General features: G+C 42.8%; 1 protein-coding gene across 2 annotated transcripts in view; it reads right to left on the bottom strand.

The window, feature by feature from the left end:
* PAK4 (p21 (RAC1) activated kinase 4) overlaps window positions 1–25,021 on the bottom strand; it is a 202,103-nt gene that overhangs the window by 6,962 nt on the left and 170,120 nt on the right. For both annotated transcript variants that reach the window (XM_069206912.1, XM_069206913.1), the window contains exons 7-8: window positions 22,692–22,817; window positions 22,419–22,553 (exon numbers count right to left, since the gene is read on the bottom strand). In XM_069206912.1, coding sequence (XP_069063013.1) covers window positions 22,419–22,553; window positions 22,692–22,817 — 261 coding nt within the window. The remainder of the gene's footprint in view (window positions 1–22,418; window positions 22,554–22,691; window positions 22,818–25,021) is intronic.

The following is a 25,021-nucleotide window of genomic DNA, read 5'->3' as shown; positions in this document are numbered from 1 at the left end:
TTAAAAGTTGACACTGCAATTTTCAGAAACAGTTTCTGGGGGAAGAAAAGTTAGTACGATTTGGAGGTAAGTACACAACTTACAGTTCCAGTCCCCGGGAGATAGTAAGTACACAGGTTGGTGTTCAAGTTAACCCCAAAGACCCACCACCAGCAAATTTAGCATGGGCTCCTATGGAGACTGGGGACACCCTGAATCAGGCCTGCTTGCAGGTAAGTACCGACCAAATACACACCCTCAGTAGCACAAGGGCGGCCGGGTGCAGGGTGCGCAAACAGAATCTGGCTCCCAATGCTTTTCTATAGGGAGACGTTGGGGTTCACTTAGATGCTGCAGGCTGGGCCCAAGGGGCGGGTCTGGAAAACCACGACAAGGAGGACCACCTGCTGGACGTTGCTGCCGGAGTTTGGATTCCCCCAAGGTCAGGGGGCTACAGGTGCAGAGTACCGTTTGCCAACCAGTATCTTCGTCTGGTTCTGTCGCGGTCAGGAGGGTCCTCCGGATTCAGGTTGCAGGTGTCGTCGTGTTGGACAGCTGAGGTCAACCTAGAGTGGGCACTTGCTCGGAGTCGCCTGGGGACCTCTTCTAGTCAGTTGGGCCACCTGGACATGGGTCGTGGGTGTCGGGTGCAGCGGATCCAGGTAGGCTCTGGAGTCCTTAGATGTAGTTACGCCTTGGACAGGGCCGCTGTTCACAGGAGTTCTTGGTCCTCTGTGGTGCAGGCAGTCCTCCTGGGGCTTCTAAGAGGTTACCTATGCCACAGGCAGTGGTTTGTGAGACTTTGTCTTTTTCTCCCCACCAGCACAATAAAGCTGCAAAAGCAGTGTGCATGTGATGGTGAGTGGTCCCCCAATGTGGCATAATACATGCTGCAGCTCTTGGGGACCTTTCCTGACCACAGGCCCCTTGGTACCATGTGTACCTTTGACAAGGGACTTAAGTGTGTGCCAGGGCTGTGACAATTGTGGAAACAAAAGGTACAGTTTTTGGGAAAGAACAATGGTGCTGGGGCCTGGTTAGCAGGGTCCCAGAACACTCTCAGTCAAAGTTGTCATCAATATCAGGCAAAACGTGGGGGTTAACAATGCCAACAAGGGTACTTTCCTACACCGTAGTTACCTGGAAGGGCAGAACTTTGAAATGAAAGCGCTATCCACTTACCACGAACCTGAGGTAGTGACAGTGAGTGGGGCAGATTGGAATGTGGAAGTAGGTGTTCTTCAGGTCGAGAGCGGTGATGAAGTCGTCTTTCTGCAGTACAAAACTTACCTCCTGCATCGTGAACATGTGGACATGCTCTGATAGGATGTACTTGTTGGGGGCCTGAGGAGACTGTCTTCCTTGGAGAAAGGGAACACACCCCTTTGCCATGCTGGTGTGGCAGCACAGGCTCTATGGCTACTTTGACTAGGAGTATGTCTACTTCCTCTTGTAGGAGGCACTAATGTTCTGGGAGAGGGATTTTTTTTTTTTTTGGGAGGGGGGACATGTTTGGTGGTGGAGAAGTGAGGTCCAGACAGTAACCCTGCTTTACAATGGAAAGGACCCATTCATCTGAGGTGATTGCAGTCTTGCAGCTGACCCAGACAGATGTTGTGTGGTCGGAGGAAAGGGAGATAAAGTCAGTTTGGTGGGCACAGCTCTCTTTGCAGCACGTCTGCTGCCCCTGGTTTTGGATTTTTTCCCTCTCCAGGCACCCCTGAGGTAACCTCAGGATGGGTTGCTGCTTCCTTTGACAGGAGGTGGAAGCCTTTGGAGAGGTGGCTTTGGTGCTACCAGAAACTGTGATCTATGAAAGAACCCACGTGGCGATGGGGACTGAAGAGCTCCCATTGCCTTGATCTTGTCAGTGTCTTGCTTGATTTTTCAGGCATCTGATAAACCTGTGGCCCAAAGAGGAGCACCCCATCAAGGGGCCGGTTGATAAGATGCTGCTGGACCTCTGGCCTAAAGCCAGAGACAAGGAGCAAGCCAGACATTATGGCAAATAAGTGCTTGAGTTAATACCTCTGGTGGTGGAATTAGCCATGCCCAGAGACACCAGATGGTGGTATGAGAGATGGTTTGTCTCTCTGTGACTAACTCTTGTGCCTGCTGTCTATACTGATCCGGGAGGTGTTGGATCATTCAACTGGGCCCTATAATTTTTGGAGTGTACCTCTCCCGAGTTAGAGATGCACTAGTGGGTGGCAGATTGAGTGGCCATCTGTTTACCCACAAATCTATCGTTTTACTCTTCTTACCCGACGGCAGGGTATCTCTGGTACCTTGGGCATTAGCTTACTTACATGCAGTATGCATAACCAACAAGTCTTGTGGGAGTTGGACTCATATGTAAGGTTTGCCCAGGGAAGGCCTTGTACTATATAGCCATCCTTTGAGTAATCATTCTGGCCTTCAGAGGGTCCATTAAGGTTTCTTGAGCGTACTTTAACATGCCCTTGAGCATGGGGAGAGAGTGACTGGAATGCTGGGTGTTAGAAGTCATCCTACTCAGGGGTAGTGTGAAGATCCACCTTGTGAAAGGAGGCTGCCCCGAGAATAACCTCATTGTAAGAGGTGGTGTCTTCTAAAAGTGGATGACTTTAATGGGTAAAAATCTTGGTAATTGTCACCTTTGGGGAACCACATCATAACTGTCCAGGTATCATCATAAGAGTCCAGAAGATGTAGAGGAGCACTCTCCCCGTAGGACAAACACTCTGGTGAAGGTGGACTATTTAGTGGTGATTGAGGGTGTGGAAGTGGAGGAGGAGGAGGGGATGATGGCGGGGGAGGAGGTACAGGATGGTTAGAAGGTAGATAATGCCCCCTATCTTTATGTTTTTTCCACTTGGGAGGTGATGGAGGCTCCAGATCAAGCTGCTTCTCAAATGTAAGAAGTCTCCTGCACCTATGGTGGTCATTTAACAGAAATCTTCCCATTTGCAGGGAATTAAAGAGTAGTTTCTGACGAGTGTCCAACTCCGCTTGAAGGCGCTGTAGAATGGGTTGGTCATATTCCACAGAGTCTGCCTAGGAATAAGCTTCCAATGGTCAGCTGGACGCCGAAGTAGATTGACACCATAAGTTGTTTCAGGTCCGAAAAGCCCTTCGATGCCGGCACCAAGGGACGTGATGACATCGAGATAGCAGTCAGTGGCAAAGAAGGTGGGTCTTGAACAGTTGTTTCTGTGCTGGGAGTGGAGTGGAAGTTGGATCCGAAGCCTTGTGAGAGTGCCGGTCATGGCTGTGAGGCAGTAGTGTACCAGATGGCTGTGGCTGGGTTGTGGGTTCAACGCCGGACGGGAATGGAAGAACTGAAAGGCCAGACGACGAGCACCATGCAGCTTTGACCCAGAGCTTTAGCAATCCACATCAGAGCCCGGTGGAGGAATTAAACAATCTATCAATGGAACCAATGTCCATGTGCATTAACGGTCATAGGAGGAGTCACTATACCATGTGACTTGGAAGAAAGTCTTTGAAGAAAAGCAAGTTGCACATGTTCAAGTCTGACACTAGGTGGCAGGAGTATGCAGAGCATGTGTATCTAAAACTACACATGCCATTAACAGACATTTATACCATGCTTAGCTAAAGATCATTTAAAATAAAAATCACATCCCGTACTGAATAAAAGCATGATGGACTATAGGATAATTCCAAACAGGCTATCATATCAGTACATTGCCCAAGTTAAGTGAAGGTTCTGTATCCAAAAAAAACATATTAACGGGATTCAAGCCTCTGCCTAAAAGATAGAGGAGCAGTGGAAAACTCTGGAGACTGAGTAGTTCATAGAAAGGAATGAGACTGAAGGCAGAGTTCTTTTATGGATTTAATCGTCACACATCACCATATCCCCAAACCACTTACATCATTAGTGTGTGGCTCTTTCATATGAAAGAGAGAGCATGTTTGCAAACTCGTTAGATATTTGTTGTAAGAAGACATTGAATCAGTTTAATACAAGTTACTATCTTCTTTCTGCTTGTCACTGCATGTAGGAAAATAGGCTTTTTGCAGGTTTCCCCCAACCTTTTGCCCCATTTCGGACTTTTAGCTGCTGGGTTTCAATACTGAGAGTGCACCGAGGCCTGCTGTCCAGACATCAGTGACCGTGTTCTTTCCTCTTTAAAGGTGTTATGTTTAATTGGGTACCCCCCAATAGGCATGTGCTGACTTATAAATAAGTCCCTAGTATGTGGTACCCAGGCTGCTGGTGCATGTAAGGCTGTCTGTCCACTGCAGCACTAGTTTTTTTTTGTTTTTTTTGCAGTTTTATATAGCACAAACTGGACCTGAAGGTATTGGAGCGCTTTACATGTGACCAGTTATATTACACAAGGACATATTCATTTTTGGTAGGCACAGGGAGATTAAATGATTTTGCCCAGAATCACAACATGTTGAGCCGACACCAAGACTGGAACCTAGTTCCCCAGCTTCAAAGTCGGCAGCTCTGGCCGTTAAGCCACATCGTCTCCCCTAGTTGTGCTACTCTGTGTGACAAAGTGAAAACATGACTTTAAGCTGCCATTGCGGTCCCAGGATGCTTGTTTCCGGTTTGGCACTTTTGGCTGGACTGTTCCCACGTGGAGCAGGGTCCAGACTGATTTGCATATGGCTGGGTCCAAACTAGGGTGACGTTGCAAGCAAAATAACGAGGGATTAAACACAGATCTGTGACTGGGGTGAGTGAAAAGTTTCAACAATCCGTCCATCATTTTATTTTGTGGTTTTGTTATCAAATTTGAGGGGACATCAAATGCAACTCAATGGTGGAGACAATATTTATGACCAATTGAATGCCGGCCACTTTTGCAAAATTTGCCACCCTTTGATTCAGCTAGTCCAGTGACTTTACAGAGGCATAGGGACTGAGACAGGTTTATGACCGCCTAGGGAGACGTATGAATGACTCCCAGATGGGGGACAACAGCTGTTGCCACATGGGAGGTGTGACCCCCCCACCCCCCAACAGGATGGGCTGAAAAGGGTTTTAGCCCAAAAGGCAGGCATCAAAAGGTTATGCTGTCTTTGAAAGGCCGCTGTAACAACACTGCAGCGCAGGAAGTCTTTTGTTTCCCACAGACCGAGTAGAAAACTCCAACGGGAAACCGGGTTTCAGAACCAGTTTTCCATGGGCGTGCTGCCCATGATGCCACACCACTAGGAGTGGGCTACCAAGGTTCTCACATTCGAGGTAGATTCAGCCATGGTGGTTGTAGCGTGCAAGATACACACTGGGAAAGCCAGATGCCATACATCACGGGAACTGTGTCACGAGATAGGAGGGGAACTACTAGCCCAATGGCTAGTGACAGCGATGTCACCTCAGGGCTCTTTACTGGGATAGAATGGGTAGCCCTGGCACCTCAGGTTTTAGTACTCGCTGAATTTGGATCAAGGAAGAGAGGAAGACCACTTTGAGCCCATTATAAGTGTATAAAGAGAGGCTGCGATATCGGAGTGACTGCATCGGTTGCACTTTGTACTTGTGGAGATTGGACCCTGTTCTGCATGCCTGGGTTGGGGAAAAGTTGATCCCCACTCCAATCCAAAGCAGGGACTCCAAGGATCAGTTGGCTGCTCACCCACCCCCTCCCCAGAATGGCACTGGGGACATTAAAGCTAGAAGAACTGCATTTCTGGTAGCCACTGCAGCTATTTTGCTGTTACCGGACGGTTCCATGGACAAATTGGGAATAGCCAGACGGTACACCAGAGTCTACTGGACCTGTGAGTATTGGTCGTGGCTGGATTTGCCCAGCCCAAGCAAGTGACATTAGCCCCTACCAAAGATTTGCACCGTGACCGCTGTGCTACAAGAAGGAAAGGTCTGCATCAGCAGGCCTTTGACCCCTGCATAGAGGACTTCGTGTGACCCTGAGATCCGTGGCCAGAGTCACCCCCACTGACCTATGGACAGAGGACTCGACCGGACTTCACTCCTGTGGACCACACAGCATCTGGAGTATTCACTGAGCATCCTTAAGCCTGCATCCCTCAGCATCAGGACCAAGTGAATTGCGGTTGTCCTGTAATGTTTGGAACTCACTTTAAAAACGCTCTGGTGACCAGTTAACTTTCCACAATTTCCTTTTAAGTCTCAGCTAGAAAAACAAAGTAGAAGAAAAAAAAGCCAGGTTGTGTTTTCATTCTTTAAAGAGCTCTTTAATTGTGCTCCATGACCTAACCTGCCTTTTCCCGCAGCTGCCACGTATGGAAGAAGGAACTGTGACATTAGAGCTCAAGTGTACAAAGTTATTAAAGTCGAGAGGCTTTGTAATTCCTTTATAATCAGCTACTAGTGCATCACAAGTCTCAGATTAAAAAGAAATTGGAGATGGGGTTGTGTACAGGGATTGCCGAATCCTGTGTGTTATAAGATCATCCTGCCTCTTAGATGAAGGCCAGCACATGGCAGTGACTGCACTGGTAGAAACTAGTTAGAACTATGCAAACTCTCTCTACGTGAAGCTTTCTTCAGTTTTGCTCCATAAAATTCAAGAGGTTCAAAATACAGCAGCCAGATAAGTCATGGCTGTACCACATTTTGTTCGAGCTATCCCTATATTGCCAAACTGCACTGGTTTATGCTGAGACAGCATATATTTTTCAAGGCCAGGTGTGTCTAGTGCATAAATCACAGACAGGCTTCACAGAAGCAACTTATGGAACTACTCTTTTGGGAGAAATATTTGCTCATCTTCCGCAACTTACCCGTGGGTCTCAAATTTCTTCAATCTAAAATGGTAGCATGCTGCTTTTTTTAAATGGGCTGCAGACTTCAAGACTCACTTTCTATTCAATTTACAATCCGAAAAAACTTTAATTCAGTTCAGAAAACTGTTGAGGGTCTGGGTATTTAGACAAGCCATTACAGATTCAAAAAGAGTGTGCTTTCTGAACTTGGTAGTACTTTTCTACACACAGCAGTGCATATAGATCACCTTTGATATCACGATTCAATGCATAACATCCTTTACAAGTTTGCTGACAATGCATTTAAGGGAGAGTTTATGTATTGCAGAGAGTACCCATGACAAAACTAGGATTACAGGTAAGTAACTTTCCCTTCACTGTCATGGGATTCTCTTGGCTATCCATAAACAACAGAATACCAAACTTCTACTTCACAGCACCAGAGGAGGGTTCTAAATTTGAAGACTAAGAGAAGGGCATAGATATCCTCAGGCAAATAAGTTGTGGAAGGACACCTGATCCACAGTTTCAGTCCTGAAGTCCGAATTAATACAGTAATGCTTGGTAAAAAGTGTGGTCAGACTTCCAAGTTATTGCTTAGAAGATCTCTGAAAATGGACCAATTTACATCTCTTAGGGGCAACGGTAGCCACTGCCCTCACCCCCGACAAGAGTACAAAGTGCTCTAGGCTTACTCAGAAGGGGTCTGTTCGCCTTCTGACAAAAAGTAATTATGCTGGACTCTATCCATCTAGGTATCGGTTGCTTAGAAGTAGCCTTCACAGTTTGTAAATTACAGAGCATTCCTAACTATTGCTTTGTCTTCATGCTTTGTTATGGACATCGGCTCGCTCATTCACTCACTCTTTTGAAGTTACACCAATGGGAAAAGCTGCTCTTCAAAAAACATGTTCTAAGTCTACTATCACACTGGCTGAAACGGAGGACAAATTAATTTGGGAAGGACAATCTTAACCTTCCTTAGGAGAGCAACCTGACAAAAGGAATGACCTTCTTAAACGTTTCAAAGAAATGCTAAGAATTTGTCACAGTGTCTTTCCCCGGGATCTGCACGCTGCTGAACAAGAAGGCCCACCTCCCGGTGTCATTAACTCAAAGCTTTAATAGTACAGAGTTATGATGAAGCCAGGCAGGGGGAAGGGAATTAAGGTAGGGAACAGCTGGGAGAGAGATCTGAAAAGGAAGAGGTTAGAACAAGCATGCATATACTCATTAATGACAATCTAATTTGCCGTTTGAGCCTTTGCGTACATGCATCTCCATAATACCAGATTGAAACTCTTTGTGATTGGGCAATAGCCTCTTCTATAAATCACAACACCAGAATGAACTGAGACCTCAGAGTCCCAAGAAGACCAGAGCTTTAGACCATGGACACTCTGAAATATCAATCATAGAACCACTTATGCATTGATAAAACTCTAAACATTAGATCTCGGTTTAGATGACTCATAAAACACTTAAAGAGGTCTTTTCAAATCATGTAAAACACCTTGATATGTATCTCGCATATCATGCATCTTAAACAATGAAACTGTGATTTCTTTATCTTAAAGCTGCAAGTCTGGTTCTCCTGACGCCCTGTGTCCCCCTCAGATTCTAGCTGCTAATGCTGAGATTATTAATCCAATTTTGAATCCTCTATTAAATTGCTTCCTTGGCCAAGCCACTGTTCTCAGTTGCAGGAGGACCGCTAAGCTTACCCAATTAAAAAAAAAAAACTTTTTTAAACCCTAGGCGGACAAAACTGTCCTGGCGAATTACAGCCTTATTTCTATTTTGCCAGCTTTTCCTAAGATCCTCGAAAAATTGGTCAATGTACCACTCTCCAGCTATCTTGACACCAACTGGTTGCTACATCCAACACAATCTGGATTTCACCCGGGCTACAGCACTGAATCCTCGCTGGTCGAGGTTTCTGATATCATTAAACTGGCCGTAGATAACAGTAAGAATGTTGCTCTATTGTTATTGGATCCCTCTGCGACGTTTGACACGGTCTCCCATCTGATTCTGATGCAAAACCTGTAGGACATAGGGGTAAGTGGGACCGCATTGGCCTGGCTGGGCTCTTTTCTATCGAACACACTTCAGTCTGCGTGGATGCCGCTACTTGGTTTGACTCCAAAACTTTTAAGTTTGCGTTCCTCAGGGATTGGCCTTAAGTCCAGCATTATTTAATGTTTAAATTTCATCCTTGGCCACCGTGGTGAAATCCTCTGGAGTGCAGGTCATCATTTACGATGATGACTCACAGATCCCTTTAACTTGGGATCGGAACATGTCTATTACCCACAACAGCCTTGAAGCATGTTTGGTGCATCCACTGAAACGTTGCTGACAAAGTAATCTCCAGTGCAACATGAGTAAGACTGAAGTCTTGATTTTTGGGTCCCCCCATTCCTCCTTTGTGGGGTGGTGAAGTTTCTCCTTCTCTTCCTACTCCAGCTAAAGTGGTCCAAAATCTTGGAGTGAAATTTGACGACAACTTGTCCTTTAAATCATAGGTGGAAAGTGTGGTTGGGACCTGTTTTAGCCTTCTCTGGCTCTTCAGGAAATTCTTGTTCCTGTACCTGACTCCTGCTAAGAAGACGGTTGGCCATGCCCTCATTACCTTACGTCTGGACAATGCTAATGCTTCTATAATGAGGTCTTCCTATGCATCAGCTTAAGACTCCAGTTGGTGAAGAATGCTGCAGTACAGCTCCTGTGTAATATTCAGAGGAATATCTCTGTCTGGGCCCTTCTCAAGGCGTAGCATTGGCTGCCTATTTAGGTGACAGTGAGGTTCAAGCAGCTGCTGTTAGCCCATAGAGATTTTTATGGCCTTGGACCCAACTATCTAATTAAGAGGCTCTCCCACTATCAACCATCTAGGGTCTTATTCTCAACTAGTGCACTGCTGGTAACAGTGCCTAAGACAAAGAGGAAGAGATGAGGAGGCACCTTTTTCTGCACTGTCCGCCGCTGGTTGGAATGCTCTTCCTTAACATCTTTGTGCATAAAGGAGATTGATTCCTTTCTACGTCATTTAAAAACTTGGCTATTTCATGGTGCCTTTTAGTGCTGCTCCTTTTCGTGGGCACGCGGTCAGTGAACTTAGAGCCCAAGAAGACTATTGAGTAGCCTGGTGCTTTTTCAAGTGCCTTTTGATTTCATTTGGATGCAGGATAGATTTTTTGTAGAGTTGATCTGGAGACCCAACATGGAACAAGGAGAGAGAATTGTGCCCCAAGTCTTGCAGGAGTTTCAATGTAGTCTTTAAAAAGATTTGTTTTGAGCAACTGTTATATGCAGTGACTTTTAGTTCTCCCATTGAGATTGATAAAACATAGGTAGAATATAAATATATATAAGGTTGATGGATAAAAGATACAAGTTTGGTATATATGAATTACTATATTTAACTTTTATGTAGATATTTGTTATTATATTGATGAATTTGTTTGTGAAAAAAGTGGTTATTTATTGTTTGTCTGTTTAGGTTTTGTTTGAGTGGGTTTGTGTTATATGTTGTATTGATTGTCATTTGTGTAAATCTATGTTGTGTTGTTATTTATATTTGATGTTTTCTTGGATGATATATGTCATATTAAAACTGGAATTGATTGTCAAGTTTTGCTTAAAATTGATAAAGGATTAAAGGCATTTGTCTTATGTTTGATCTGTATTTTATTCGTATAATTTTTTCATTAGTTAGACAGGAGAGTAATTTTTCTTTAAGAATTTGGGTCTAATTCCCAGAATTTCTCTCCTTATCATTTCAGAGACCCTTTTTGTGTGTTTTTTGTCTTGGGCTTCTCAGCCAATTGTCCACGTAAGGAAAGACAAACATTTCCTTCATTTGTCGAGTTGCAGCTACAACTGCCATGCACTTGGGAAAAATCTCAGAACCTTTTTTTGGCCAAATGGGAGAAATCTATACTGGTAATGAGTGCAACCCACTCCAAACAAAGGGCACCTCACATGAGTTTTAAAGATGGGAATGTGAAAATAGGCCTGCTCCAGTCTACCTGTGCAAATCAGTCGTCCTGATGAAGTTATAACATGTCAAACTTTTACTGCTTCAGTAACATATTGGCATATCGCTGATACAGAAATGAGCTAAACTCTCAAAATTAGATTTTTCTTCATTACAAGAGTATATTAACTTGCTTGGGGGCATTCAATAGCTCTTGCAATGAAGCGTTTTTACTTCTTGAGCTAATGTTTTAGGGTCAACGATTTTGAAGGTATGTAAGGAGAAGAATAGAATTTGATGTAGTAACCAGACTGCACACTGTTTAGCAACCAAACATCCTCTGTAATAATCTGCGGCGTGGGAAAATGGTTAGAATGTTCCCCCTACCCGAGAGCTATATAGTATAGTGGGAAAGGGAAGGAAGATGAGAGAGGGGAAGAGAGAGGGAAAAAGAAAGGAGAAAAGAGCGAGGGAGAGAGATAGAGAGTGTGAGTGAGTGTCAGTAGGGAGCGAGTTCTCTATTGTAATGTCCCAGTAATGCTGTAGAATTAGAAGTAAAGCAGAGCCAAAAGGGGTGCAGAATTTCCTTCCCACCAAAGCCATTAGCTTTTTTCCTTTTTCCAGAGAATTGAGGAGGTGGAGCTGGACACACTGTAGCATTTCTTAGATGTACTGGAGAATCAAGGAAAGAAGCTTTTTTTCAGAAAACATGGATCTGAATCAGAAGGCTTCTATTTATTTTCACATCATCTGTCTCCAGGTTTGAAGGCCTGAGTCAAAAAGGTGTGCATGGCTGGTTACCAATAGACTTAGCACCTATGCTACCATGAGTCTACACCATGGTTTAAGAAACAGATTTCTTAAAATGACTGGTTCACATGATTTTATGTCTCCCTTCCTAGCAGTAGTATTGGTGACCCCTAGGAGGGCAACAAAGTTGTCTAATGCTGAAATTCAGGTAAAGATATTCTAAAGATATGGAAGTTAGGGTGCTCAGGTCTGAGGAGGAACTTCTACATGTGTTACATGGTATAGATCATCACGATGACAAAGGTTCCCTTTCCTTATAACTATAATAATTTTTCTTTCTGGCTCATTGTCTGAATGACAGTGAGAACATATCCTCTTCATCACCTAGTCCTGTCTCTGTGGAGAAGAGCAACAGATTGTTGAGTCATAAGGTGCCACGGAGCTGTAGGCACCAGAGGTGGCATCATCATTGTAGGTGAATTCTCAAGGCCCCTGTATGGTGAAAGCTACCCTCTGCCACTGTGGTGGGAAGATGTTCTTCTGTAAAGGGTTGCTGCTCTGGAGAAGGAGATATTTTAAGAATGCCTTTCTAAGTTTTGATCTAATCACTAGAGGTCAATCTGGGGCTTCTCAAGGTTACCAAACTATGATAGAAACCTCTTGTAGACTGTAATGAAGGACAAGCCTCAACAGTAGTCAGACCCCTTTAGTGGGTCGCAGGACAGAAAAAGGGTTTTAGGCCACTTCTGTGGGGTTGAGGTAGCTCGAGACTGACGTGCTGGGGAACATGCTACTTAGGTTTTGCAAATTTGGTCATGTACAACCCTTTTCACACTTGACTCGCAGGGTAAAAAGAGGAGCAGTGCAAGTTTTTCCAGTGAGGTAGTGTGGGGGTAAGAGCTCAGAACTACTCAATCAACTAACAGACAATAACTTGAAAGTATAACCCAGTGCTTGTCCTTTGTTATAAAGGAAGTACTTTAATTACAAACTAAATACTTTATAATCAAATGATGCATGTTGGGCTGAATCCTTGGTTACGTTTTCCAAATAATGATTTTCTCAGCTGCCCTAATGTCCCCTACTCACCCTGGTGAGATCTCACACTATAATCTTTACTAAAGGTGGCAGAGGCACAAATCACACATAGGAGGAGATTATCACAGTCCCTCCATATAGAGGTTTGAGAGAGTAACAGTCAATCCATCTTACCTGCAGTCTGAATTGGCGGCAGGTCAAAAGTGTGGAGCTCGCACTGTCTAATTCATGTCTCTGCGAGTCGCAGGTCAGTCAAAATCTAAAATGGCAGGATTCACCTTGCGGTGGACAAGGGGAGAGGGGGGGGAATATGGGTGCAAATGCGGCCTCCAAGGCCGATCAGGGATCCAAGTGAGTTGCAGTTCCAGCCTCACAGACATTTAATCAATAGTTGCTGAAGTGCCCTTCCAGGCTGCTGGCTCCAGGATGTGTCAGTTCTCAGTCTACAAATCCAGAGACCTGTGGTTCCCTTAATGATATATTTTGCTCCAAACTTCGATCTGTCAGAGTCTGGCTTCTCTAAGTACTCCAAACACTGGGAATAACGCTGAGCTCCTCCTTGATAGTCTCTCCTACTGCAGGGCCAGGCACACACTTTCCCTGCCACAGCAGGAAGGCAAGCAGGCCTCTAGGCAGATCCTCAGCTCCTCCAGCAGAAAGTGCTAACTTCAGCTGAGGTCCCGTTCACCTCTGGGACACTAGCTGTCAGTTACAACACCAGCCCTGGTGACACAGCAGCTCTTCAATGGTCATCAAGAGCTTAGAACTGGAACGAAATGGAGTGATTTGGGTCCCACTTTTATTAATTATTTTCTAGACCGGGATACTGAATTTATGGTTTCAAACTTCAGTACTAGTTTGGAGAGGAGCTCTTGCAAGTGCCTTTATCAGGCTGCCTGCAGACACAGCCTTTGTGTGAAGTGCTGCTCCTCGCAACAGGTCGCACTGACACAGCCTAGGTGTGAAGTGATGCTTCTCGCAACAGGTTGCACTGGGGCTGTCTCCAAGCAGTAGCATCCATCACAGGGGCACAATGAAGTGTGAGATCACTGCACCTGGCTGCCATAAGCATTTCTAAAAGAGGATTTAGGACAGATAAAAGGTCAGGTCTAACCTAGAAAACCATTTCACCTTTAACAGAATCAGCTGACAGACCTCTCTTGGACCATTCACCAAATGTAGACGCTTACGAAGTACTAATCATCTGCCACTGGATGAGAGTGCCATAATGAAATTCCTCACTGTAGCCCTTTTCAATCCTCGTTTTGGTGTCAGGATCCCCACGCTTCAGCAACAGGATTGCAGGCAATACACTTCCATTGTTTGAGGAAGCAGACCTTAACCTGCATCTTGTGCCAGCTTAAACTAGGGGCATCAACAATAGATACCAATAACTACAGTACCTAAAGAAACAGACAGACAGACACAATCCTACTACCAAGCATGTATTGCAGGCTCAGTGTACACTCACTTAACATATATTTGTCATGTCAGTTCTGGGCTGCAAATTACAAACAGCAGAACTTTACACCAGAGGTGTCAGTAGGCCACACTTACTGACAAATAAAAAAGTTTGGTCAAACTATCATTCACAAAAGGTGGTATGCTGCCAGCATAGCTTTAAGTACTACACCAAGGACAGGGACAGTAATCCTCTGTCTAGTATAAAGGCATGCTTGGTGTGCCCTTATAGGAATGGCATCTGGGTGTTACGTTAGGGGCTAAGACCTGGTCACACTTGTGTCGAAGAGGGCCACAGCTGTTTGTTCTTATGAAGCAGGTAGACCCCTAGGCTGATCAGTCTAATCCATGCTGTACCCTAAGACAAACCATTCTATTTGTCTCGAGGCATCTGTATTGCATAACTAAGCATATCTTACACCTTGTACTTGAAGGGAATCCTCTTTCCGGACTTATTTATCAAACATGTAGGGCACTCATCAAGGAGCAGGCCAAATGGCTCTAGAAACAGAGGTGATGAGAAATACCTCTGAGAAAAATAGAACCAAAGAAAAAGTAAGACTTTAAGACAGCCAGTAAAAAGAACCAGTAAAACTTTAAGTGATGCCAAAAATGAACTCTAAAAAAACAGGAGTTTTTCTTTTTTTTGCCAAAATAAGACTCAAAGGCAAAAGTGTTTGAGGATCAATCTCATGTGAGCAAGAAAAAGAAACTTCCTCGCAAGTGCTCCAGAACATGATGGGAATGCTCACTACCTTAGAAATCCTTGAGAATACAGCGTCAAATAGCACTGTGTGTGCTAAGCCTATAAGAGGCTACATTTTCCCTTTGCTTATGGTTTTAAAAAAGGGTTTAATTCAGTGGCAGTTACAGCCAAAAACAAAGTATTTCAAGTTTGCTAACTCAATTTTGTGAAACTATACAATTAAAAGATGCATCGTATAGGCATAATTTTCGTACTTTTAAAATAATTTGGAAAAAAAATGGTGTTCCGGGAATCTTGCATGTGCCCAAGATATTCTACTGGTTATGGGCATCAGAGACAATCCCATGACCAAGAACATTATGTTCATCCGTTAAACTCAAGTCTCAATTAAGCACATGAAATAGTTCTGTCCACAATCCTTTTCTTGTTTATATATGGATACTAATAGCCACTAATTGGACATTCCCAATTTTGGCTGAGAAACAACTGAAGTGCAAGAAGGTAAATTGATCTGCATAGGACTACGCACAAGAGTGAGGAACCCTGAGTGGGACATTGATCAAGTGAGACCAATCACCACATTTGTCATCAGCCAACAACTCTTTCTCAATTAGAGCTTCTCTAACCTTCTAAGAAAAACACATTTCCTAACATGCGGTACTTGTGAAATGATGGAGCAAAGTCAGTCAGATGTGGCTCGCTGAAATGTTACCTGTAGGTCCACAAGAAAAGCCTGATAAGGGGACAACTTATAATGCCTCGACTCATGATATAAGTCTACACTGAGCTGGTCCTGAGAATTTTTTAGAAGTAACATTTAGAAGGGATAAATAGGACTGCTAGTTCTCAGAATGCTCCTTTATTGACTTTTTGTGATCGGGCTTAAACATTGCCCATTCTGTGTTTGGGGTCGTATATCTTCAGAAACAAATCTTTTAAATATCAGAGAACACTGATGACCACCCCTGAGTGCTGTTTCGATATAATTGCTGAAACATCTTCAGGGCCTGCTGCATATGTAAAGAGCATAGTTTGGACTACTCCTAAACCAGGTGTGGGTTCCAAGAGTGCTAGAAGCTCGATATGTATTCCCCTTATATGAATAGGCTCAATATTTGCCCCATTCCATGACCCTGGTAATATATTTTCAGACACAAGTGATGTTTTAATATAATTATTGGATGGTCAAGGCCCGCTGCACAGGTAAAGTGCATAGTTTGTATTACTCTAGCTTAACTCAGGTGAAACCGAAGGAACGTTTAATATAGACGACGGATTAGTTCTCAGTACAACTTTATCCTTAGCGAACTGGAAATAAGGCTCTTTAATTGTAAATGCTTGAATCTCACGTATGAAACTGAGAGACAATAATATTGTTGTGTTCAAAGTGAGATATTTTATGTGTACTTTGGGAATAGGTTCAAAGAAACTTATCATTTGGGAAGACTCTGAAAAGACCCATTTAGGAATTTGTTAAGAAACAGCGTAATGCTCAGTTCATGTTCCAGACAAACAGTCCGCACTGGCATTCCTCAGTCTGGGTAAGTATTCAGTCTTGAAGATAAACTCCAGCACACTCTCCAACCATCTTTTAATTCTGGGAGTGGCCTTATCTGGCCCCTTACATGTGCAAATTTGCACTAATGGCTTATGATCTGACGTTAGTGTAAAAGGTAGGCCCACAAAAAGAACTTAAAATTATGAATGGCCCACACACAAGCAAGTTCTCTTCCTTCTCTTCCGCTCCTTTCAGAGAACGAGAGGCAAACGCAATCAACCTTCTTTTCCCCATTGTCTACCTGGCTCAAAACTGCACCTAACCCTTTGAGACTGGCATCAGTGGTGAGAATGGTTCTTTTAGTCACATCAAAATGGTTCAAATTTGGCATACTGCCTATGAAGTTCTTGACACTTACAAATGCCTTCTCGCACTCATCAGACCATACAAACTTCTTCCCTTTCTTGAGCAAATCCTTAGTGGCATAACTATACTAGCAAAACCTTGAACAAATTTCTAATAGTATTCTGCAAGACCTAAAAAGGATTGAACGCCATCCTTGTCAACAAGAGCTGGCGCCTTGACAATTGATTGTTAGACTCATCTTGGGTTTAATGCTCTCCCCAGATATCACATGTCCTAGATATGTCACTGTGTTAACTCTGAATTTACACTTTTTTCTTTTTACAGTAAGGCCATTGTCTCTTGGTCTTTCTACAACTTCTTTTAATGTTATATCCTGAGTCAATTCGTTTTCACCATAAATAATATCATCTTGAAAAAACAATACATTTCAAATCCCTTCCAGAACCTTCTTCATCAATCTCTGGAAATAAGCTGCTGCCAATGCTGACCAAAACTGCAACCTTTTTAATCTGAATGCTCCCAGTGGTGTCACAAATGATGCAAGATGTTTGGAGTCCTTGTGCAACCTCACTTGGTGGTAGGCTGCTGACAGGATCCATCACACTGAAAAGTTTAGCTCCCTTAAGCATGGATAATGTCTCAGCTATGTTGGGTATAGGCTGTCGATCCACCCATATACGTTGATTCAAATCTCACAGGTCAACACACATCCTGATCTTTGTGCCATTATCCTTTGGTACAAAAACCACTGGGGCCAATCATTCTGAGGATTACATTTCCTCAATTACATCCATCCCTTTGAGTTTGTCCAATTCCTGTTCCAATAAACTCAACATGAGGTTTGGTACCTTCTTCACTTTATGAACAACAGGCGTAGCATTATTCTTGAGGATTATCTTGGGTTCGAAATTCTTGAGCACTCCAAGTCGATCTGTAAACACATCAGGGAACTCTCTGATTAAATCCTCTCCATCACCTACATTTCCTACTAACATGACTTGATCAGTGGCATTCGGATTTAATATGATACCCAAATCTTTTTGGTGGCACGAACCCAACAGGTAGTTACCTCTTTTAGCCACAGAGTTTCCCTACCGTCTCTTGTCCCTTGAAATGAATCCTCATAATGGTGTATCCAATTAGGTCAATCTTGGTTCCTCCATAGCCTCGTAGATTAATGTCACGTTTTTTTAATTGTATATCCAATTTCCCAAAGATGGGCTCCCAATTCTCATCTCCCACCAATGTATATGGTGAACCTGAATCTGCAAGAACTGCGACTTCCTTGCCGTCGATAGTAACCTGGCAATCTGGCATTTTTATACGACCCACATCATTTCCCTGGATTTCATTGGCATTATCACGCAATATGCATAAAACAGCGTGTTGATGCACATCCTATAATTTGACATTACTGATCTTGAGAATCCTGCAAACTTTGCATGTTACGCTCCGAGCAAAACAAGCAGGATTTTTCGAAAAATGAGTTGGATTACCACATCTGCAGCACTTGGTTTTGTAATTGTCTCGCAAGTCTTTAGTTGCCTTTCCTCTCATTCTGTCCTTACTCTGTGTGTGCCTAACGCTTAGCATCTCCACTTGACTGGTAAGATCATACTCATCCTCTACTACACTGGTCGTGTTCACTTCAACTACATTAGCACTAAGGGGTTTCTCACGCATCTCTCAAACCCAACGAGTGGTGTGTTCCCTCCCTTCAACAATATACACTGCTTCCTTCAAAGTTGGGTTCTTCGCTAGTAGCTTCTCTTGTACTCGTGGATTGTTAGTGCAACGCACCAATTGATCTCTTCTAAAATGAGTCAATGAGCTGTCCAAAGTTACATGTGCGTACCAAGCTTTTTAAAGGTGCTATGTAGTTTCCCACTTTCTCGGACTTCCCTTGCATTCTGGAGAAGAACTTATGTCGTTCCATTACTACATTTATTTTTGGGCCAAAATGTTTTTCCAACATCATCATAGACATCTCAAAAATATCACAAGTTTCACCTTCAGCTGTTCCCACAGTAATTTCATCAAGGCTTTCATAAATATTACAACCTTCAATTCCTAAATTGTGTAGGACGACGCCTTGTTTCCTTGCTGGAGAGAACTTATCTCCACCTATTGCTATAGTATAAGAGTCTAGCATTTTCCTCCTTCTCTTCCATGGTAAGATCGGTTCCCCTGCATCAGACAGGAACTGTGGCGGTGGTAACATGCTTCCTACTGCCATTGCTACTATTCAAACAAAATTACTAATATTTAAACATTTAAAATGAATGGTGGCAGTAAATTATTTTATCCTGTTGTGCTTGCTGTGAAAAGTTCTTTTTTAATTCTAATTGTTTTGTACCCACTGGTCATGTAATTCTCTGATGTCCCTTTATATTCCTTTGGTTTGACAGTCTTTTTACTTTTTCCTTTGCTCTTTGTTTTGTACTCACTGGTACATGTAATTCCTTGTTGTCCCTTTTCTATTCTTGTGGTTTTGACAGTCTTTTCACTGTTTCAATGCTTTGTCAAAAATAATTTAACTCACCGGTTGGTGAGCGGAATGCAATTAAAGCTTCACAAAGCTGGGTCCTTTGTACTGATGTAGTTGGTTTCCCCTTGTCGCCAACTTGTTAAGAAACAGAGCGATGCTCAGTTCATGTTCCAGGCATTTTGTTTATTAAACTTCAAGTTTGTCAGAAATAGCCACCACAACAGAGCCACAACAGAGCCTGCTCCTGCTCCTCCTGCTGCCTTCTTCCAACTCGCCTTGTTGCCTGGTTGCAGACATTCTCTGATGTACCCAAAGATCCATTAGGTACATCAAAGTTAAAGTCACACCACAACAGAATTCTTTATTAATTCTTTGTAACCATAATGATGATTAAAAGGGAGATAGTTTGTATCTTGATATGGCCAAAAGGTGGGTTTTAATTAAGGAGTATTTCATTACAGATTGAGCAAGCTTTAACAAATTAGATCAAATCTGGAGGGTTTAAAATGGTAACAGCTGCTGTCCTTCCGAAAAGCTTTAGACAGAATCTCTTTAATTTGGACACATAGGTCTTATTCACAGAAAGTGTTCTAGTCTGTACTAGAATAGTTCCACAGTCTTCTGGGATGTCTATTTTGTGAAGTTTATTGAATTTGGAAGTCAGGCCAATAACCTCAGGGATCCTGGGTTGTTATGTAGGATCAGCCCTGGCCACCTTGGAATTAGATCAGATCAGTGCTTATTCCCAGAGGAATAGGTGGTTATTAAACTAGTAGAAGGTGGTCTGTAAACCAATACTGTCTTGGCCATTTTGTTGAAGTATCATCCTGAAAGGGTTTCACTTAATTTTGGCAACTACCACAAGCCATAGGCGGAGGGCCGGTAAAGTGTAAGCAAATATAACACATCATTCTATGAATAAGTTGGTCCCCAATGACCTTGTTTGTGGACCCCTGTTTGTATAGTATTGGCATTTATGTAGCAGAACGGTTGATCTTCCATTTCCTCCTCAAGCTGAATAACTTCAAGTGTGTTGTTGTTCAGATCCCACATTGGGCAGTCCTTCAACATTCTGCTGAGAAGCCTGCCTGATTGTTTTCCACTTGTTAAAACTGTTCTGCTGAAAGAGCTTTGTGAATGGAGCACTGCCACAGGCTCTGTTCTTCTGAGAAGACGACTGGAGAGCTTGCATCTCTGTGCTTCAAAATGTAGATGACTGTTGTGGTGTTCTCCGTCTGGACCAACACATACGAATTTTAAATGAGAGCGAGAAATAATTCCAGGACTTTCCTGACCGCTCTTAAGTCCAAAACATTTATGTGGAGTTTTTTTTGTGCAAGGACAATGACCCCTTAGTTGAAAGTACTTGCGGGTGGGCACCTAATCATTCCATCAAAGTTATTACACAGTGCGGCAGTGCAGAAAGAAATGAGGGGCCTACTGATTGCTGAAACCAACAATAGGAGTCTGTGAAAGTCTATTAAACCACAGGTATAAGGCAAAGGGTTCTTTCTGTTTTTCAGTGCATTAAGTTGCTTGGCTGCTCTCGACATGTGGCAATTTGTTCCTGTAATGCCTTTCATGTCTAATAGTTTGATTCCTAAAAGTAAAACAGAAGGTTGTGCTGTCATGAATTGACTAGTGTGCCTTTAATATGGCCTAATATTTCTTTCCAAAACATCTGTGTACCCGAGCAACACCACCATACATGAACTAAAGTGCCTGTGGTTTGGTCCCAACCCCAACATAGCACAGATGCAGTCTGAAACATTTTACTCAGTCAGGCAGGTGTATCATCCCCTTGTAAGCTGTTTCCCTATAAAGAATACTTCGATGGGTTCTGAGGATTTGCTGCCACAGCCTTTCACAATGTTTGGGTGGGACTACGCCAATGTCCTGTTCACAATGGAGTTGGAATGGGTGTTCAGTAAATGGTTTGGATTCTTGAAGTGTATGGTAAGATTTGGAGACGAGTTCCTTCGATCTCCATACGTGCGGCCCATTTTTAAAAATAGTGAACGGCCCATATGTGCGGCCCATTTTTTCAAATAGTGTAAGGGGGTCTAGTTACAGAAGCATTGTGGTGGTGGAGGGCCCAATGTCAGAGCTGGAGGCACTGAAGGCGAGCACTATTGTTACATGGAAATATTGTTTGCACTGTAGGAATGTTTTTATTTTCTCCCCCTGGAAAAGGTCAATCAATGTCCCACATTCACCTGCCACCCACTACAAGAATGTTGCTTGGGTGGCTGTAGGTGTGAAATCAGTTCAAATTGCTAATAGTATGCTTCCTGCGATTAGCCAAAGACGTGGAAGGAATCTGAAGGAACTACAGCACACCTTAACTACTGTATTACAAACCAGTACCAGGAGCACTGAACAAGAGAGATGATTGGATTGGCCACTTCCATCAAAAAGTGCCAAGTAGGTAGCAAAATTCAGACAAAGATTTGTAGAAGGTCTGTTGAGCCCTCTTGTAGCATGCAGCTGAAGGCAGATAAATTCCACAGTGGTTTAAAACTTAGTAAAGTGTTCTGATCCTTGGACACAAGCATGTAGAATACACCAGGAACCAGCTGCACAAGAGCCAATACGTGAATTTCCTCTGTATAAATCTGAAATAGGTTTAAAGAATAAAGGATATAGTTTTCTTGTGCGTATCAAAGGGCCCTGTAGACAAGGGTTCCATGCCAACTAGCCTGATCCGCTATTTGACTGTTTTCTTATGCTACTAAAGGTGATTTTTAAAGGACAGTAGTGCAATATCACCACAGAGAAGGTAAAAACCTACTGGACCGCAGTCTCGTTAAACAGGTGCCACTTCTCCTTCCATTAAAACACATATAAATATGAAAATACAAAGCAGGTTCTTAAGGAACGAGATGGGTGCAAACCTAGCACACAGGATTTGATGTATACCTTCATGTCTATATACTGGTGCATTGGCTATTATTAGCTTTAAAGATCAGTGTACATCAATGCAACAAACTGTGGTGAGTTCCCATAGGTTAGAAATTTAAAAAAATAAAATCAGTACTAGTGGCTCAGTGGAATAATTAATCCACTGTAGAGATCTGTGTTTAACCTCGTGGTAAAAGTTTTGAATCCTCACAAGTCCACTCTGCTTTTCATCTTTATCAGTGAAAATGAGTAGGGCAACATAAAAAACAGGTATCTTACAATGCAGGGAAAAGATCCAGAAGGATGAACATGCAGTTTACACACATGCTTGTTGCGTTATTAAAGCACCATTGGTATTTTGTGAGTGGGGCAGGTTTTCAATGATCATGACACAAAAGCACCCATTGTATCTCTGCACAGCACTTTAATCATTCACCATCTAGTATCCCTGCACTGGGCCTTCACTGGTAAGTTACACAAGGTTACTTATGCATAGCCAGCACTATGTTAAGAAACTGTGAATACATCTGTGTCTTACCTTGTGCACGTTTTTCAGTTTTGGGGGCATATTGTCCCGGATCATTTTCATTGCCTTCAATGGAGGTTCATTAAAGTACGGGGGCTCTCCATCCACCATTTCTATCACCATCACACCAAGAGACCAAATATCCACCTATGAGGAGAAACATGCCAATTTGAAGACCTTGAATACAGTCGTGGAAAAACAGGTTCACAACAGATATCAAAGGGGCAAAGAAACCCTGACAAATACCCTCCCTCTGTCCCTTGGATGTGACCAGTGTCAACTAACCTCTGGTCCATAAGGTAATCTTGAGATAAGCTCAGGTGCCATCCAGTAAGGTGTTCCCACAAGAGACTTCCTCCTTGGAACTTCCTTATTCACTTGTGCACAGAATCCAAAATCCGACAGCTTTACCTAACGAAATAAAACAAATGGACGTTAATAAAATAAGCAGACATAACAACTTGCACACACCAGATGTACCTAAATTCACAACTTTATTGCAGTCATCTTTGATTCCACCACCTCTCAATCCATCAAACCAGGAAGTGCCAACTCAAGCATGAGCACCATCTCTGAAGTCTATTACCAGAATCTGAGGTTTTACATCACGATGCCTACTTAGATCCTTTAGAATGTGTATATCTGCCTGCATATAGTAACCTACATTGTGGCTGCTGCTGACAGAAGTGGAGCCACATAGGACAGGAGATAGGTAAGATACTTGTGGACAACTGCAAGTTACTCTAGTAGTTCTGAGAAGTACATTTTACTTGCAGCCGAAATGACTAAAGTGCTGCCCTTCCAACTGATCCTAGTCTTTAAAAATTTGTTGACATTGCCCAGGCCAAGACCTTTTGCAACTGTGGAATTGTAATTTCAAAACATTCAACACAATGTTTCAAGGTTACCAATCTTCTACAAAAGGCAAACCAAATGCAAATCAAATCCTATGGTGAAAACAAATACTGAATATTTACGCTGGACAATGCAAAATCTGAAAAACAAAAAAATCTCTGACTGGTTGGTGGTGTAAAATGAAGTCGGTATACTATAACTAAAATAAGGTGACCAGCTGTCAGAATCTTTGATTTTGAACCAGTAGCACCAATTAATGTTGTAAAAACGAAACGTAAAGTTCTGGGGGTTATTTCCTGCTTCAACTAGCGATATTTTGAGTAACTTTGGGAAGTGTGCATGCACATCATGGGGCCCATAAAAAACAAAAAAAAAACATACCAGAGACAACAGGGTTGCAGTTTCAATACAAGGAGGTCAATATACATCGGTCGGAATGCTAACTCTATTATAACGTATAGAGGGCCTGATTTAGAACTCGGTGGACCGGTTACTCTGTCACAATGGTGACGGACATCCAGTCCACTGAAATCTAAATTCCACTCTAATCTATTCTATGTGGTTTAGATATCTGCAAACGGGATATCCGTCTTTGTGACGGAGTAACCCGTCCTCTGAGTTCTAAATCAGATCCAAAGCCCTTTAAAATGAAAAAAAGAAGAGTAGAACAACTGAATAGCAGGTGTTAGTCAGCAAACATTTAGTATGCATGCCTCTACTCCGTGGAGTTTACACTGCAGAGTCATTTGAAATAGTAGCTTCCTTTACAACGCAAATTTTTGCACCTCACTTTTTTTTTTTAATCCCTCTCTGTTTTACATTTTAAAATTGTACATATCACAGTGGGAAAAATGTCTTGTAGATTCTAGATCAGCTATTCAGGACCCACACCCAGCTGCTAGCTAACATGTAATGAATGAGTGGATTACTGCCTCCTTTGATTCTATGATACAGTATAGACATGGTTCATATAAAAGGAAAACCCCCTCCTCACCTTGGTAAAACAAATCTTAGGAAGCCCAAATGAGCCAATGAAAAAATCTGGGAGAGTCTGGCGTAAGTAAAGAAAATTATAAACAGCAACTTAAACGTTATAAAAAGATTGGTACAATCCTTTAAAGCTCAATACCACGAGGACCTGTTACTTACTATCCTGGGTTCCATAATTCCCCCCTCCTGCTTTGAGCTGGTCAGAATTTGGGATGGTCCCTCAAAGAAATCCATTTAATATGGTCCAAGCTCAAATATTCATTCCTTGGACCCTGTTCTGTATCATAGCTGAAAACTGCCTCAGAGACCATTCTACCAGTTAACTGAGAGCTCTGTAATTCTTCCTTACATTTTGGGGTGGCCCCCCTTCAACGGAAGTCAGCCACAATTTTCGCACTACAACATTTACTTTTGTTGAATTCTGCATATTACGAAAGAGGTAGCTCTTTGATTGATGATGATTTCATTTTTATGTTTGCTGAGATGTTTTTGTTTATGTGGATGAATAATTTCATACTCTCATGCTTTGCTGTCGACATTTTGAGTCCCTGTCACCCCCACTGCATCAATGCATGGATGCAAAGTTTTTCCATTCTCTTCCCTTCGTCTTAAGATGGCTTTTCTTCGGGCTCCCAGGAGGGTAGCTTGTTTCATTTTTTGTGCCATTATTAGTTTTCATGAGCCTTTTCCATAACAGTCCAGTTTGCTTTGTTTGTGGGCGTGACCGTGTGAAGGGATGGGGGGGGCGTGCGTTTCATTAGGCTGGAAGT

Source organism: Pleurodeles waltl, chromosome 9 (assembly GCF_031143425.1).
Source record: "Pleurodeles waltl isolate 20211129_DDA chromosome 9, aPleWal1.hap1.20221129, whole genome shotgun sequence".
Classification (NCBI taxonomy): Eukaryota; Metazoa; Chordata; class Amphibia; order Caudata; family Salamandridae; genus Pleurodeles; species Pleurodeles waltl.
The sequence above is the reverse complement of the archived record's forward strand: the minus strand, read 5'-3'. Positions and strand labels throughout refer to the sequence as shown.